General features: G+C 37.4%; 1 protein-coding gene across 1 annotated transcript in view; it reads left to right on the top strand.

Moving 5' to 3' along the window:
- The window catches only part of LOC145995209 (retinal homeobox protein Rx1-like), a 43,965-nt gene that overhangs the window by 16,684 nt on the left and 7,788 nt on the right, over positions 1 to 19,493 (top strand). Inside the window, exon 2 of the mRNA XM_083131773.1 lies at positions 9,896 to 10,149. Coding sequence (XP_082987899.1) covers positions 9,896 to 10,149 — 254 coding nt within the window. The remainder of the gene's footprint in view (positions 1 to 9,895; positions 10,150 to 19,493) is intronic.

A 19,493-nucleotide genomic window follows, 5' to 3' on the forward strand; every position in this document is an offset into this window, starting at 1 on the left:
AAGCGGAATCGCAGTTTTAAAAAAAGTATTTTTAATGGAGATATTGGTTTATTTGATCATATTTTTACTAGATCACACTGCATTTATTCCATACATCGCTATTAGCGTTCAGCCTACGAGTAGAGATATTGGCTGTTTTGTTGGTGTTATCTCCCATTTTGTAAATATGTCATTTTCAATATAAATTTTTGCTTACTTTTTTTTATGTTCCAGATAATGCGACAGACTCTTTAATACAAATTTCCCTCCTTTGATAAAACTCCCTTTTAGCTGAGATTAATTGATACTGAAATTCCTGTTTCGCATAAAATTGCAGCCAGGTCACAAATCTCATTATCTTGCACTAACACGTCCTTGGATGAAACCGGATTCACAGGGACCCGATATGTGCACCTCGTATAATATGTTTTATCATTTGTTATTTAGATTTAAAACACACACACTGACTTCGTAAATACAATTTTATGTACAGTGCCGTGCAAAAGTTTATCAACATCGCGTTTTTTTTTTTTTTTTTTGCGATAACTTTGTTTAAACTTAATAGATTCAAAATAAAATTTATGTATTCCTTGATTATAAGGTGACTAGTGTTGCCCACGGGACGAGACGGGACAGGCTTTTAAAAATTCGAGACGAGACGAGATTGATCATGTGTCTCGAGACAAACGAATATTTTCGAGACGAGACAGGCCAAAGTCTCGTCTCGTGGGCAACACTAAAGGTGACGATGCGCCCTCGAGGTTAGAGTGAGTACGTGCCTGGTATATACGTTTCTTTTTTGTTTCGTTTTTTACTGGCGGTACGCAACCCTACGCCGTATCGTCATCATTTAACCTAGCTGAAGAAATTGAGTGATAACGTTAAGTGTTACATAATGATAAGGATATTTCTCTTTTGGAAAGACAAGTAAAATAACTTGTAACGCGTCAGTGACAAGAACGTCTTTCAACTGCTAAGTTTTCTCCCAACTACTAGAGTCGAGCAAAACAGTTGTTGGAGGACATCGACCTCATTTCGCACTTTAATGCAGCTTTTATATATTGCATATATTTTTCAAAACTGATTTTTTTTTCTGGGTAGAGAAGTGCGAATATCACAACATTAAATGAATTTACAGTTGGGAGCTGAGAAGACTGCCAGTGCGGGGTGAGGTTCGGGGGTGAACGGGGAGGTAGTGTGGAAAGGGAAGCTTCGACTGGTGTTCAATTTTTCAGTGTTGCCAGACATGCAGAAGTTCCTGTAGGAAAGGGTGAGAAGGATGAGAATATGATAATGGAATCGGGACTTACAGTGTGAGGTGCAGTCTGGCGTTCGGAAAAGTTCGGAACCATTCTTGAACCTCCACGGATGATGTCAGCCACGGGACATCTCAAAGACCAGCAACGGCATAGGAATTCCCACTTCTTCCGTGTTTCCGAAATGAATTTGTTTTAAAAATCGAATGAATGTTCTGGCGTGTGTGTATAAGTAAATGTATATGTATAGAGCAGACTATACCTATATAGTAAACTGGTTCGCTGAAGGTTAACTATCAATAGAATTAACATGCAACGAAAAGATGGAAAGCCGACTCGGGGGTTGAGCAAAGGTTTATTCAGATTTTTGTTTTATTTGAGGGGTGTAAGTTTGTGTTTTTGTGTGTGAAAAGGTATACTTAGAGCCAAAATGACCATAAATTTGTCCTTTTATAAAAATTGTGTGGGGTGTTAGCATGGACGTCCGCAGGATTCTTTCCAGGGAGGAGCAAGCAAGGTTTTTTTTTCCAGGGAGGGGCAAAGGACACATATTTTCATCTAAAATAGTGTGCCCCCTCAAAAAACACTGTTTCAGTCTGAAATTATCATGTTTCATCAACGAATTTATAATAATTAACATAAATTACTGTGATTGAAATGAAATTATGTGTGAATTATATAATTTTTATGTACACATTCATTTTCCAGGGGGGGGCGTGGTGTTAGGGCGTAGTTGATGGATAAATCAATGGGGCCGAGACATTACAACTTCATGTTCCATAATCCGAAAGTTGCAGAAAAGCGATGCTACATACCAAAATGTAAATACAAACGAGGGAGAAAATGCACTACCCTGCATAAGTTAAAATTAATTGATCCATGTCCAGGAAAGAAGCATTAACAAGACGCTAGGAAATACACAAAAAGCACACACACACCCTTACTTTCTTAGTCACGTTGGAAGCAGATTGCTTTGATTTGTGAAGTTTCATTCCATTATTCACTTGTTACTATGTAATATGCTCCATTCATTTGCAATGCGTTTTCGTACCATGCCTTTTTTATATATGTCGCTACCACCCTGAAGGGAAGACGAGCTGGCTGCACACGGCGACAACAGGCAGGTCAGTTTCGCATTCCTCAGCCTTGCAGTCTTCTCAGCTCCCAACTGTACTTACTTTACATGATTTTGATGTTTTATATTTTATGTTTCATAAAATTGAATGCGAATATAAATATATTAACCAAAAATGTTAATGTTGTTGCTAAAGTATGTTACAAATCTTACTTGTTTTAAGAAAAGAAAAACTAATATTTGTCTATTTATATTTATTCATATTATTCCATAACGTTAAAATTCCAGAACATCAATGTGCACGGAAACCAAGGACGCACCCGCAGAATTTTTTCTCAGGGGGGGGGGGGGGACAGGGTAAGGTTTCTTATATTATCCTTCAGTCATATAGGCTACATTATTGTTACTATACTTTACAAATCATGAAATTCAAATTGAATTGAAAATACTTTGGTAAGTCCGCTATCTAGCTAGAAGCTGGATTCGCCTTGCTTCCTTTCAATAAATATCCATCAAAATGACGGGGTCATTTTAATCAAGGTCAGATCCCGATTCGGGAAATAATTTTCTTACTTTTCGTAATTCCGAACTGCCGAGAAATTCCAAAGTGTCTTATTTAAAAGATATTAATTTTTTTATATATTCTGCATTAGGCTATATGTGTGTGAAATTCCTTGAAATTAAAAGTTTTATTCCAGAAGTGCAAAAACAATGACGTGAAGGAGAAATAGTGTATGCAAGTCGAGATTTTAACCGGATTGGAAAATTTTGAAAATTTCCCAACCTGGTCGGAAATGGAGAATTCTTTCTGTCCCGAAATTCGGGATTATTAATATTTCCTTCTCAATCCCGTCCAGACTAAACTTACATAGCAGTTAATTGTAACTGACAGCCTCTAAATCGCAGAAAACAACATTACTATTTGTATTAAAATATCCATAGAATTTGACCGTGAGAATTACATGAACTTTTTCCAAATATCGCAAGGAGGAGGGGGGTGGGCGTTGACCTTAACATCACAAACGAACGGAGGGAACAGAAATGTGGAGAGGGTGCGAATATTTTGTGTGTGTGGATTGGGGGTTTTCTCCTTGACCCCATTTACTGACATTAGATTTGTATGCATATTTATTTACACTTGGGTAAAAACGATTGCATGTTACTTTTTTTATTTATAGACAATTTTAACCAAAATGTCAGTATTTTTAATCGCAAGTTTTGTGACTTTTGCGGAATTCCTGCAATTATATGGTCGATTTTTCATATTTTATGAACGAATTTCTCAGACCTTTACTTATGGCCAGTTTGCGATTTCTACAATTTGACAACGCCACCGTAGACTTTTGGTCAATATCTGCCAACAATCTGGAACCCAAAGGGTAAGGTACAGTGATGTGCATAAGTATTACCAAGCAAATTGTCCATCACCAAGTTTATTATCTATGCTTTACGCAATGAGAGTTTCGTGAATTGCCAAAAAAAAGGGGGTAAAAAAGAAGCTGACAACTTCTTCACCAGGATACGTAAAAATTAGGTCCTTAAAAACACTCTGGATTGCAAGAAAAAGTAGCTAATGAAAATAATCGTGGACAATTTGTCGGGAAATACTTATGCATCCAACTGTACTTGAAACAAGATAACTTCCGAATGTAACCCATTATCTTTACCATTATCTTTCATTCAAAGACGCATTGTATATTCTAGCATGCAAATAGCGATAAATCATTAATATGTGACAACGTCGTTGCCTTGTAATCAAGGGTCCTCAGTTCCATACCCGGTTGAGGTACATTGCTCAAAGGCTCGGAACAAAAATTCAAGATATCCTCTAAATCGCCAATTAATTGACTGCTTGATTTGGTGTTTTAAGTCCACTTTATGCACAGTAAGGCTAATCGGGACTGGATCTTCAGCTTAAAGTGGAATCCGAACCACTATGTGCCTCCACCGGGTATCGAATCTGGGATGCCTTGATTACAAGGCGACGACGCTACCACTGCGCCATCGGGGATGCCTTTAAATCGTAAATTAATGGCAAACAGTTAGTTCCATTTATGATCAGAAAAATAGGTCATCGGGACTTACAATGTTCTTACTAATGTAAGGATAGTGTACTTCAACTACAGCATTGTGGGTTATTTTACTCGTATACATAGCATTTCCTTCAATAAGATTACCCTTGACAGCAGCAATTGAATTTGTCACTGTACGTAGTAAAAACCCTATCTTTTTTCTTTATTCCAATATCTAATTATTTATAGGCTTCTCACACGCATGTTTTATTCTTATCAGTTTAGTGATGAACTCTTCCGTTACAATCCTGATCTGAGTTTATTTCATTGTTGTAATTGGATATGGACTCGAGAACTGTTCACTCACACTTTTTTGTGCTTGCATGGTTCAAGGCATAAAGGTAAGAAACGCACACTGCAAGCAAGTTATTGATTGAATTTTATCGTCCACTTTTCTTGAAAAGGAGAAGAGGTAGCTTCAACATGCCCGCCAGCAAATCGCATTTGGCAAAGAAAAATTCCTGTATTTCTCAACTTCAATGTCTAATTGTGGTCCACGTCTCTTTCTTCAGCCCTTTGCACCCGGTGGAAACCTTCTTTCAAATGCACAGGAGGCTGCCATTACTTTGCTTCATCTCTCTTTCAACTCGGCATTCTCGTGTGACCGTTATGTCATGGTAGCCAGGTATAAACGCAGAACGTTGCTTCCAGCGCTCTGAATCTATTTGGAACTATCTGAGTGTGGAGAGAAGCATTCTGGTTCCTCGCCACGTACATTAATCGCACCTTTATCAGTTCAACTGGCGAACTCTTTCAACAATGATTAACCCAGTGACCACATTTCCATTGGAACCCAATTAAGAGTGCAAGTCTTTCTTGAGTCGGCTCTTCCTGCCTTGTCTTGCCCCGAGCTACAAATTGGGGTTCGCAAGGGGGAGAAAGGTTTGACCCTAGCAGCGCCTATTCTGATTCAAATTGCCATATGGAGATGGCACAAGCGACGCGTTCCGAAACCCCTGGGGCTTCACCATGGTTACACCAGGCCAAGTGAAGCATGGATGTCATATCCGATACCCCATAATGGGAGTTAATCTGGTCGAAAATACTTCTTTTGTTGGGAGGGAAATATTCTCCAGTTTTCAATTGACCTTGCAGGGGAATTAAGCAGGTAGAAAAGAGAAAGAGGAAAAGGCTGAAGTGAGAAAATGTGAGATACGGGGGATCTGCTCTGGTTTCATGATTAAATTCCTTCCTTTTTCCTCTCTTCCATACAACTCAGGATAAGTGCACCGTGCAATTTACAATGAATGGTGTATCTGTTAATAGGGAAGAATCAAGGCAATTAGTCCATGAAAAGTAATATCGGTTGTCCAGTTGGATTAAGTCCTTAACAGAGGGTTGTTCAGATTACTGACGTCGAGGAGCCAGCAACGGAACAAAGGACCAGGGGGAGATCCCACGTATGGAGCGGGGGGTGGGGGGGTGGGAGGATGCTTCTGAAAGAGAACGACCAGCATGCAAGCAGCTTTAGCTGGTACACGATCAGCAAATATTGTTTCACTTGGGCAACAGTGTCTGCTGGATTCAAATTATAATTGTAGGAGTGCATCCCTCGTAAAAATAATGGAGCATGTTCAATTAAATCTTATATAGCTATTTGTTCAGTGGATTCTGTACGATTTTATTTCATAATAATTAACGAACGCTTTTTTCTTGTAGATGTATTATGCCCTGAAGGCAGCGGATGACCTGGGGTGCCATACGGAAAAATTCAATTAACATTACTTGTCCGACGTAGTGAGAGTAAATAATGAAAATAAATTTTAAAAAAGTTATCCCTTTAAACATTAGTAACAGCAGTTATCTGAGAGATCAGCCTTCAGTTGATGTACACTCACCGGCAACAAAAATAGAACACCTAAGGCGATAAGTGGATTTTGATAGCAAATTTTCAATGGTTCTACCACCGCCGTGAATTAGGCAATATTAATAACACCCTGCATGGAAGCGAGTATTTCAGGATATAAGTGTCCCATTTTTATTGCCGATGACTATACTTCTACTGTCGCTGGGCAACTAACTAGTGATTCTAATGTTTTGCATCAAAAATTAATTTAATTTTAAATTAATTTTTAAGAACAACTTTTTAAAAAAATATTGATCAAAATTCGTTTTAAGTTAATTCATATTCAGATAGGGTAATCGGGGCTGAACCTACAATTTAAAATAGGATCCACCCACTGTGAGATTTTTTTAAAAAACTATTTAGAGAATTTGAGTTGCAACACAGAGTAGCCATCTTACATTGAAAACATGAAAATAGCAAAGCATAAAGATAAAAATGAAATAAAACTACAAGATGACATGATTTACATTATTTGACAGCTTTTATTCTAATGGTTGACAGAAAGGCATATTTGGAATATTTGGTGGAAAGTTTCAAGAAGTGAGTTTTTTTTTTAATTTCTGGTCCAAAAGGTTTGTGTTTCGTATTGTGTGCATATACACTCGAAAGTGAAATTCCTATAGGAATGATTTTTCTGCATTGACAATTTTTTACAAACAATTTAAATTCTTGAAGTGGTGCTGATAGAGAGTATGCAACTTTAGAAAAGACAAGAGAAGGAAGGAATCCTGAAACGAGCTATAGCTACAAAAAATTGAATGTAAATTAATTCTAAGAAGGTTTATGGAAGATTCCATGAACCATGATGCTTCGGGCAGATATATATCGTTAAATTCAGTAAAACGATACAGTACCTAATTCTGGGAGAGATATAGTTTTTTGTGTCTGTATTACATTCCTCAAATGAGAGCTTCTGATTAAATGCATTTCGCAAATCTTTGTGAGAGGATACGACTTTGATGTTATTACGAGAGCACCAGGGATCGAACCCGGAACACCTTGATTACAAAGCGACAGCATTAACTCCTTTCGGGAAGACTTAAACTGAATCTAAGATGACAAGGGGTGCGCAACTACACACCTAATTTACATAAAACTTTTGATAGATGTTCTCTTACGAAAACACTTTTACTCTAATGAGGGCGTAGATATGCAGATGGTTTCATTCCAAACAAATTGCATTTAAGCCTGTATAAGCTTAAGACATCTACACCAGCGTTCGAGGGAACATGCCTTAACCTAATAATTTCCACTTAAAGCGTTGATCACAAGGTCAGCACAAGAAAAATATATTTACATTACCATATTTTTTAAAACATTTGAACAGTTCAGATGATGGGGAGGAGTAAGTACCGAAACTAAAAAGTCCAAATTTCTTCCATGTTGGAGGTATGGAAACTATTGTCAATTAAATGGTCTGTCTGTCAACGAGACGAAAACAATCGAAAGTCAACATTCGGTATTTTTTTTATGTTACGATTATATCGCAAAAATTCGACCTAAATTAAATTTTCAAAATTGAAAGACTTGCCAAATTCAAGATTAATACGCTATCTAGTATATTCTTTATTGACTAGTATCCCAAAGGTAACTAAAGCTAAAGCATTTTGTTGTACCGTACGACATGTAAGATACCAACTTTATTAGACCGATTGTTTTTTATTCGTCTGTCTATTCGGTTGTTTTTTTTTTTTCAAGTAAACTATAAATATAATTTTCGAGGACTGAAGGAAGTATTAAGTTCAACATAATGAGATATATTTAATATCTATCGATCTGTCTGTCTATGTGCCAACATAAGTCAAACAACTGACAATAACAATCGACTTTAGAGTGGTGAATTCACATAAGATATCAACGAAACATAATTATTTCTGTAGTAAAATATCAATATGATAACAATGTGATGAAGCATTAGTCATCTAGAATGAATCTATGAGAATTACAGAGGTAAAATTAATTAATTTCGTACAAAATCTTATTAGTATCCGTGAAGGGCATCGGTCTGCCTCATTATCTATTAATTTATGCTTTAAATAAAAGCTGAGCATATGAATTGATCAATGAATTAGTAATAATAACAATTTACTCAAAACAAAAAAAAAGGTAGGACTCGAATAAATCACACAGTACAACTTAACCTATAGATAGAGATAAAAAAAAAACAGCTAAATATATCATGTGATTGCTAATTTCAATCATTACGTCGGGTACTTTAAATATAACGACTGACAGAGTTAATTAATAAGATAACACATATATTTGCATAGTTAATACTTCTATTGTTCTTACATTCGCCTATCTACAACGGTCAATAGATGAGTTAATCCTGACGTCATTAGCAGCGGACTGTGTGCTTTCACGGTAATGTAATGGACAGGAAATTTATTTAATGAGTTTCACATACACCAATGCAAATAATAAATTCTGGAGAAATAAAACTGTTCGACAATGCACAGATGCCATGTTGCTGTTGCCACTGATGGCACAGTTATTTATTAGCAAATCTGCTCTGATCATTAAGTAGCCAACTTAGCCGACGTTACGACGAATCACGGCATTGTTTGTCAGTGTATTCCTTCATCATCCTCGTCTTCGCGATTAGATAAGTGGCAGAAGTAAAAAAAATCAATCAATCAATGAAGTATAATTTATAACACGAGTCGATTTTTGTTTTGCAAGTCGTTGCTTCGACTATTTAGCACTTTCTCATTGGTATCTGTAATTTTTATTTAACGTCTGTTATTTTTGCCTGTAATGGAGGATGTTGTTTTTATTGTGTACGATGATTCAGTTATTTGCGACAAAATCTAGCATAACCCTCAACTACCATTTTCTAGTTTCTAAAATTGTATTTATCTCACGGTACAAATAGCAGAAATGCTATTTTTTACATTTATTCCTGCTTAGATATTGTAATACACAATAAACGCAGGGTATATGGTGTCCAAGGAACTCCTTCTTGGAATTATGTCTGCAGTAATGCGTTCAGAAATATATAGGCCTATATAGAGCATAGTTTTAAATGTGCATATTTTGGTTCTATTTAATGCATATTTTGCCCTTTTATGCATATAAATCCGCCCCCTAATAATAACTTAAGATAAGGTTGATTGATTGATTTTGTTTATTTTACTTCACTTTTCTGCCATTTTTGGCTAATCGCGAAGACGAGGATGATTGATATGATGACACTGACGAAGGGATGATGACATTGATGAAGGGACACTTACAAAGAACACCCATGCTCAGACCGGGCTTGGAACCCGGAACCCTTGCTATCGTAGCTGGGTGTAATAACCACTCCGGCACAGAAGCCTGCACTAAAGATAAGGTATGGACCTCTGATGCAATTTGCTTTCCCTAACAACTTATCGTCATCGTCGCAATTAAGCCAGAGGACTCAAAGATGTGACGTAAAACATGGAGTACTCACTAGTAGTAGTGCGCACTCTATCGTAAGGTAAAACAATCAAAACCATGAAAATAATGTTTCTGAAGAACTGAAGAAGTGGCAATTGCGCTAGCCAGGGGTCCCGGGGTTCGAACTGAGCATTGGTGGTCTTTGTGAGCCAAATCATCAATCAAAAGAAGCCGCTAGATATTTTCCCCACACTTGAGATGTGTTCCAAATACCACCCTGACTTTTGATATTTCTCTCACCCAGACGCAGAGTCCATCCGCCTGGAGAGCGGCTCGACGACCTCCGGGGACGACAATGAGAAGGCGGAGGTGGGCGACGAGGCTGCGGGGCAGGAGCTGGAGGAGAACAAGCCGAGGAAGATCCGGAGGAGCAGAACCACATTCACCACGTACCAGCTGCACCAGCTGGAGAGAGCATTCGAAAAGACCCAGTACCCCGACGTCTTCACCAGGGAGGAGCTCGCCATGAGACTGGATCTCAGCGAGGCCAGGGTGCAGGTATGTGGCTGTTCGCTGTATTGTTCTATCCAATGTTTATTAAGGCTTCGCTGGACCTTTGGTCGGCTCCAGAGAAGCCGTTTTCGAGAATTCCTCTGGAAAAACAGCTTTATTTCAAATTCTAAAAAATTGGGGCATTCCATGTCATAATTTCCCCGGATCTCAATTTTAAAATTTAAATGCAATGCTGCAACTTTATTCTATGTTGTGAGCGAACAATCTAAGATTGGAAAGAAATTTTACATAATTAAGTCATAAGGTAGAATGTATTGTACAGATTGTTGCTTCATCTTAACTTTTTTGTTTACTTTTATTTTGCATCCCACCCGTGACACCAAGGAAAATATAATATCTCCTCTAACTGTTACATTTTCCCTTGAACTACACCTTCATCATTTGAAAATTCTGTGTTTTGTTCACATATATACCCTGGGTCAGATATCTCTGGAGCAAGACCGCGCATACCGGCAGAGACGACGGGGGGAGGATCGAGTGGGCAGAGCGAAGCATTACACGCTGCTGGGATGGCTGGTAACAGCAGTCGCTTTCCCCCCTCCACACAATCCCGTTCCTGTCACGTATTCATTGGTGGAGTCGTATCGCATCACTACTTGCGCAGATACTTGTTTTCGTTCATCGGATTCAGAGATACCTGGGACAGAGTATAGATATAAATCAGGGAAAGTACTCTAAGGGTAATCATAAGTTTAATCATCAGTGTTGTTTCATAATTCATTGCACAGAAACTGCAAGAGAAATGTTGTTTTACTATAATAGCTACTATAATATAAAAAAAAACATGTCCGTGCGTTCCACCTGTGATTATGGAATGCCCCAATTACATCTGATTGCACTCTGTCCCGATCGCACTATATTGGTGTCGGTATAGTATCATATCGGAAATGTATTATTTTCACATTTATTATTATATTTATTGCTAGTATCAGCAGCAGTAATAATAATAATAATACTAATAATTGTGGTTATGATGTAAATGTGAATAAGATAACATTTAACGCATTTGTAGTTTTCCAAGCAATAAAAAATAAGGCTTAATGTTTAGAATTGATAGGTGAAAAGAAAGTGCTCGATATAGAATCATTTGTAACTCGAATACAAAATACGCTTTGTTTAATCTTGGAATTGATTTTAACATCAGCAGATAGGCTATTTGACAGCATACTCGACAGTAAATTGGATTCCCAACATCTCACTGAATAAGTACATTCATAATCAAATTCAGGATCATTAGATTCTAATGCCACAATGAAACATGAAACCAAATATATGTTAACTCTTTCCGATTCTGTGTGTAATTTAAATACACAACCGGGATTGTAGTCTAGGGTATACGCCGGTATACGCCGCATACCCTCTGGTTAACCTTATTGATTAGAATAATCCTTCTGCTACAATGCGCGAACCTTATATATATACTTTCATTTCGTTTATGTTTATTTATGTGGATTGATTATTCCAGTGAGCGTATTAAATACATCTAATTTCATGTGATCCGGAACATACGCTAATTCAAGAGTTTGTACAAAACATTCTTGTGACAGATGTAGCGACGTATCAAAAGAGGTACTTTGAAGTGGTTCTTTTTCAATTTTAAGTATACAAAAATGTCAATATCAATAAGAAAATAAAATATAACATGCTGTACTCAGGCACGTATCTAGAAATGCATGTCTCAATAATAATAATAATAATAATAATAATAATAATATAATTAGAATAATTATATTAAATTAAATGAAAATAATTTTAATCATATATGTAAATTAATTAATGTTGTATTATTATTATTACATGAATAGGTTAAAAGTAATTAAGAGAATGTAACACCATGTATTCATTATCTAACTTACGTGTAGTTGAGGTCGCCAAAATTTGTATAAGAACAACTGTTCTGAAAAGGGAATTAATATCAAATACAATAAAGAATTGAATATTTATTGATTAACAATAAAGAAGTTAGATACAAATGTAATAGGCAACAAATTGTATTTAAGTAAAGTTGCCGATTAATATTGTATACACATTATCATAAGTAGTACTGTGCATAAATCTTCGGAACTGTCCTTTAAAGCCATATGAGACAAATTTCTTGCCTTCCAATAAGTTCAGCGGATATAAATAGGCCTAACCATTGATTAAATAACAATTGCTAAACAATTATATTTTGATTAATATTATTTATATTTGATTATTTACATTTACTTGGTAAGTCTTTCGGAGGGGTTCCGGACAACCTGGACCTCCCCCTCTAAATATGTCCTTGGCTGTACTATAGTCTTTAAAACACTACTGTAGTCTTTACTTTTAAATTCAATCATTATAATGCGCGTTATATTTTTAAAATGCTTTTTCTATTGTAATATTCCTCATTTTGCCATCAATGGCATTTTTTTCAGAAGTAAAATTATTTCATCCATGCATTTTAATGGAAACATAATCCACGAAACTTAGCGTATACCCTCTGGAAATTTTGGTATTACAGCAAGAAATATGTTAATTTGTAACTAGTTACTTTTTGGTAATTATGTTAGAATCGTGTTACCATAATGAGATGAGTAATTATTTTGCGTCACCTTAGTTGAGTGACCTCCATGAACTCAGCGAGCAGGGTGAATTTACTCACACACAGATGTACGCATGATCTTTCTCAGAACTCAGCAGGACACTAACCTAGATAATGTGCTACGCCTTATCTTATTTCTCTCTACTATGAAACGACTATCGCATCGCAACTGACAAAGATTTAGGGTGGAGAGGGGAAGAAGAGATAATTTCTGGTTCTGGTCTTGGATATACCTGCCCCTGTCAAGTCAAGCGTAGTTCCCTTGTTCTGTACAGAAGAGCCGCCCTGTCAATCAATGTATTAGTCACGACCAACGCCTGTTGGTGGTAATCTCCTTCTAGGAAATAGAGCCAGAGGTCTACAAACTCACCGAGCCTTGAGCTATTTGAAAATACATGACGAGCTACCAAGTGTGGATTGCAATTTTTTACGACCCTTTCTTGGTTTAAAACAACTTTAAGATACAGTCATTTCTTTGCAGTACTATGACGCCAGGAGCCTTGGGTTCGAATCCCGGCATGAGCATGTTTTCACATGTTTTCTTTGTGAGTGTCTCTTCATCAAATTTTATCACATCATCATTAGCCCTCGTCGTCACCATTAGCAAAAGGTGGCAGAAAAGCGGCGCAAAATAACAAAAATCAAATCACATAAAATTATTATTTTTAATTTCTCTGAAACATACAGAGGCTGTCATTTAAAGAGCGTTCAAATGTAGATGAAACATGTAAATACGTACTTTTCTTACAAACAGTAAAATTTTAAAACTTGCCCCTAATCTTACCATATTAATGAGAAGGAGGACATTCATTTTCATCTACATACAATATTTGTAGGTTGGATAAAATAGGTTGTCTTAGATATTGGAACAAGTTGTCCAGATATCCACCTATCGGAAAAAACAGATCTTTCTGCCGAAGTTTCACTCAAATGTTGCCGCTCTTATCTATATAATTGTAATAGCCAACTCCCTCACGAGCTACTGGAAATGACCTAGTGAGCTACTGGTAGCTCGCGATAGACAGTTTGGCGATCCCTGAGACTCTTCCTTGGAAGGTCGAAACCAACCTGTTCCTGTTCAGGAAGCCGTATGTGAATGTGTGACGAACGAACGTCTTTAACCTTTCTCTAGTTTTAAAAAAAATGGTGCTTTCTAATGAAAAATGACAACAGTATTCTATATTGCTGCAAGAAATTAATTTTTAAACTTTAGCAGACATATGAAAGTAAGATTTGTTGGTAGTTATATATTTCCTGTCCTGTCTCAAAACTTGAAAATGTTCTATAAAGTACAGTACTCTAATAAGTGATGTTAAAACTGGCAGGGATGATAATACCCATACGAGTAATAATTACTGATCATAGAAATAAGAGGACTTGTTCTGTTGATATTCCCATAGTTCGTATATTAGTTACTGCTTGATTCCAAAATTGAATTTCACTTATAGGTGTATATACTAACTTAAGATGTTAAAAGAGGCTAACAAATATCACGTCATGTTTTGTTAAAATTAATCCATATTTGTAAATTAGTGTCTCTGGCATATTTATTTAAGAATTTATTACAGTAAGTAAAATGTTAAATCTATTTACTTTGACACATTCGCATTGTAGTTACAAAAGATATTACTGTTCTTTCACAAATCAGGAAATGAAATGAAGTATATGCATGCTTGTAATAATCATCTGTACTTCAGAAAATGAGTATTATCTCAGCTCTAGCAGTAACTATGTGATTACATCTTCGGGGGATGCATTCTTATGTACTCATTATTTGCGTATGAAAAATTTCTAAACCTGCAAATTAAAAATGGATCCTCAGGCGGGATAGTTTGGTTAGTAAATAGACCTCGTATCATCTGCTGGTTGTGCATGTGGTTTCAATTAATTGCAGGGCCTCCCAGATGGCGCAGTGTTCGGATCCCACCTTAAACTGTAGGTCCAGTCCCGATTAGCCTTACTGTACATAAAGTGGACTTAAAACAAACAAAATCAATTAATTGCACTGACGTAACCATTGAACGTATCTGACAGAAATCCACAAATTACTAATGCATTACTTTTATAAGCAAACAAACTGTAACAGTAAAGTGTTAGGTATTTTGTTAAGACAAATTACCCATGATGAGAGTTTCCTTTCTTTACCTACGGAAATGTAGTCAATACAAACAAATGAGAAAAAAATAAAGCTTTCAAAAGATTTCTTTAAAGAAATCGTTTTACGTTCATCATGTTGAAACGTGTGGACCAGTTTAAAAACTAGATATCTATCTATCTAACTGTAAAGATTTCAGATGAAGGGTTTGTAGTTTTCAGCAGTTAGAGAAATATTTCGGATTTCGCCCCTACTTCTCCCCTAAACTACACATCGAATACAAATATTATTTCAACTGATTATTCCAAAATGTACCCTAACTGTGCTGTGGTTTTAATTTCTTATATTCCGAAAATGTTTTCTCGGCAGGATTTTGAAACAAATTCGACGCCATCGGATAGTACTAGTAACAGAGAAAATAATTTTTTCATCCCCATTTTGAAACTTTTTGTGCAAGTTTGCTCATTCAAAATCGTGATATATCTACCGCTCTTACAAATTTAAGCTAAATCGCTCTAAATCTACGTAAGTTACCGGAGTGAAAACTTGCCCGCTCTTTTGTCGCATGATCTTCGTAAGTAATGTAATATTTTTCATAGTTTTCAAATCGTCAGATTACAGGGTAAGTGATTACGTAACAATCCTTGCAGTTTCGAACTATATAGCTATGTATGAATAGTATTTTGGAAAATGTGCCTTTTTCCCCACAAAAAAGTACAAAAATCAAAATTTTCAAAAGATGTCAAACTGGAATTTGTCTTGGCAGAAACTGAACCCTTTCTGCAAAATTCCTCAAATTCCGTGACTATGAATATCAATTTAGAGGCAACAAAAATAACACACGAAGAATAAATGGAGATTGACGAACTGGTTCGACTCACCCCCCCCCCCCGCCCCTTACCTACCGACGCCCATGGATACATGTGTAATTTAGAAATGTATCATGGGAGTGTAACTAGTTCCAAGTTTACTGTCTATGAGATGTTATATGTCATTGATGTTTAGTGTCAGTTTTAGAAGTTACAGGAGTTGGAATTAAAAATATTTAGTCAGGTATCACAGTTTATATGGTACGCTCAGAAAATAGTCTGATCGGACCAAATATACCAGGAAAGAAGGTCCAAATCTCACAGCAAGGGGAACACATATTTGGTCCGCTCCCAGAAAATACGGTTCCCTAAGACAATCATTGATATTAAACTGAAAATTGCGAATGCAAAAGGGGAAGTGGTATATTCATGAAATACGGAACGAATAAATGTAAATTCCTTGTTTAAAACCGGGAGCGAACGCGTTCAAATATAACTAGTGCCCACCCTAGCGCCCACCAGTTAACTGTGTATCGATTATATAAAATATATCATTGTCATACTCTACTCTTCATGATAGATCTAATAACATATTGCTAGTATAATAAGTTGATCATAGTGGTATAATTTTCATTTGAGAATAAGCATCACTTTTGAACGTTTCTTGCTAAGCGTGTAAGCAACAGTTACGACTTCCAGCGGTGCTTATCTATTCAGATATTGTCTTCATGCTTGACCGAAGGTAGCTTAGTCAACTTCTCGGAAATGCAAGATAATTTGGATACGTTGAAAGACAAATGGTGGGGCGTCCAAGATTTGCTTGTCAGTCAAGCAGTTGGATACCTCTTTGTCCTAGCTGGGAACTCGTTATTTTTGCCACGAGTAGGTCGAACAGGTGGCCAAGAGTTGAATATTTTAAGATTCATGGAAAGTTCCAGTTTTCCTGGAAAGAGAAATGTTAAATCTGCATGAAACGATTTGAACTGTGGACACCCTCACCCTCATACAGCCACCAAACAAAGTACATGGTAAAGAGCCACAGGCAAATGATTTCCTCCGATTTCGTGCTCATACAGTCAGGCATATTTATCCGTTAATTTTATGATCTTATGATCAAATCCAGTAAATTGTAAACATTAACTTGTCTTCTATATGAACATAAGAATAAGTAGAATTGTTCTGTTTGTCTACGCACTCGAGTTGCAAATTGAACTTGGAATGAAGGATTCTGAAGTGAAAAATTGATTTGATTAATTTTACTTCGCTTTTATGGCAATTTTGGGTAATCGTGAAGATGAGGATGAGTGACGAAAGAACACCCATGCCCAGGCCGGGATTTGAACCCGGGGCCCACGCCGTCGTTGGCCGCTGTGATAACCACTCCGCCACTGAGGCCGGCTCAAGTGAAAAGGTACATTTTTGTAATTATAGTATATTGTGATTATATTGTATTGTAGTGTCAAGATAGTCCAAACTATTTTATATACAGGATCATTAACTAGTTCTAGCTAGTAACGACGCAATGAGTGCCTGACTTGATTCCCGTCCTGCCATGGGTGTTCTTTGTGAGTGTTCTCTGATCTACATCATATCACTGATCGTTATCTTCGTGATTAGCCAAGAGTGGAAGAAAGTGGAGCGCACGGTTAGGGTGGTTGTTAATGCATTTGATTTAACTTCATAAACGAGTTAAATTTACAGAGTTTCGTTGGAAAGCGCATGCATAACTAAAGTTCTTATAAGTGTGGATTTCTTTTACTCATGTGTGATTTCTGGTCGGAACTACTGTAAGAGCAAGACGTTTTGGATTGTCTTGAATGAATTTTAAAATACTTTCACGATAGCTCGTCATTAGAAACAACACAGATCATGTTTTATTAAATGCTTTGCCTAAACTTAGACTTCACACATTTTTTTGTGCAATAAATAATTCTTGCTTTCGTCAGTAATTTATTATTTGATTTTCTTTTCACATTACAATGCAATTTGTCTATAAGATATTAATTACCCTCATCCGATATTGGGGCACATTTTTTTGTGTCAAATTGTTTTCTCTTCTTGAGCTCTCTACGAAAAAAAAAATCAAAAAGAAACATGGTACTTTGAAGTAAAGGAATAAAGGTATCTGCTGCAAGAAGCTCATCGAATTTAGTGGTTATTAAGATACTATCATTAACTTGCGTAAAGTATCCGATATTTGAGCTCGTTCGCCTGAAAGAAACAGTAGGCGAATTGCCACCAACATTTTCATTCAGTCTGTTTTCCATATGTGATGATCACGAATTGAAATTAAAACGTCAATAAGCAGAGGACAACACCTACTTCGTATCATCAGAATTCCATTCTCTAGAACAACACCACAGGACGTAGAATAAAGAAGAATGGAAATAGCGATGGACAATTTGCCTACTTTTATTTTCCCCGTTGGCTGTACCTATACATTCATGCCCGGCCAGGGTTTGAACCTTGATATTCAGGAGGCTGGCTGGATATGTATGTGATTAATTTCTTTAACATTTTTCATACATAAGAATGTGATTTACTTAGATGACGTGAAAAGTGGAAATTTGGCTCCTTACAAAGGTAATTTGTGATCTCAGATTGTGGCAACACTTGTTTGCATTGAGGAAGTTGCTGTGCTTATATGTGGTAGAAAAAAATAAGTTAAAAATCGGGACATTTCGAAGCAAGGAGCCTGACAGGCGGGTGTTCATTGGATGACAGGTGACCAGCAAATCGTGTCCCATCGATGCTGTTATTTGACTCAGTAAAATATTAATGCGCCTACTAAAACGTACGGCCATGAAATTAGGCGGGTGACAGAATTGTTCCGGAGAGAGGTCTGTCTGACGCTCGAGCAACGCAGCCCGTTTGACGTTTCCACATAGTGCGCGGGAACCAGCGACTTTTGTCCCGCTCTCGCTTTGCTTTTCCCATATGTGGCACCAGCGCAATTCTGCCCAGTCTCCTATTTTCATGGCCGTCCGTGTAGTGATTGAACCTGGGACCCATCGCAAAAGCTAAACTGCTAACTATTCAAGCCGGATAACCCCTAGTCGAGTCAACTGCCACAAATCACAATGATGAACTTTGGACATCTGTGGTTCCATTCGTAGCAGTTGTTCGGGAATAGAAGCGAACAATGGAATTGCTTCATCAATAACCTGGTAGCCATGTTGAGCCCTTCTTTCTAACAATTTACTTACTTACTCCTACAGACAGCGAGGAACCCTGCCTGGAATTAAGTGCTCCAAGACATCGCTGGTGAAAACCACTCATGCGGCGTTCGGTGTAAAGGCCGAAATTGGTGCGGGGGAAGGGGGTAATTGCCATTATGTGCTTTCAGCCCCGTCTCCGGAGTTGGGCCCCCATACTCCACGCGAGCTTTTTTTCCTTCAACAACAACCTTCTGAATTGCATCTTAATTGGAAACAATTTCTCTAATTAATCTGCACAAATGGGGAAATTGTACAATCTCTCTGCAGAGCGCCCGCGAGAGGATCATTTAGCGTTTTGTGTGGGCAATTGGAACCATTGTGCACGCGAGCTTTCACAATGGAGGATAATCAGATGTCCAATAGTGCGCCCAACACCCCTGCTACAACAGCGGGGGAGGAAGCAGAAGAAGAGGCCAGGGGGGGAAGCTGCATTGAAGGACGCAGGGAGGAAGAAAGCCACGGTGGTGCCGGTGGGGGGTGCCTCTTGTTTGCCGGGGGTTCCCTCGACTGCGAAAGGATTAAAATTGCACTAATTCCCTGCTAATTCGTGGTGGTCCCTTCTCGCCTGTTAGCCTGAATGCAGTTGAGATTCGCGGGGACATAATTGGAGAATGAAGGCAGGTAATTTGTTCTGCTGG

This window comes from Lepisma saccharinum, chromosome 11, assembly GCF_977018435.1.
Source record: "Lepisma saccharinum chromosome 11, izLepSacc3.1, whole genome shotgun sequence".
NCBI lineage: Eukaryota > Metazoa > Arthropoda > Insecta > Zygentoma > Lepismatidae > Lepisma > Lepisma saccharinum.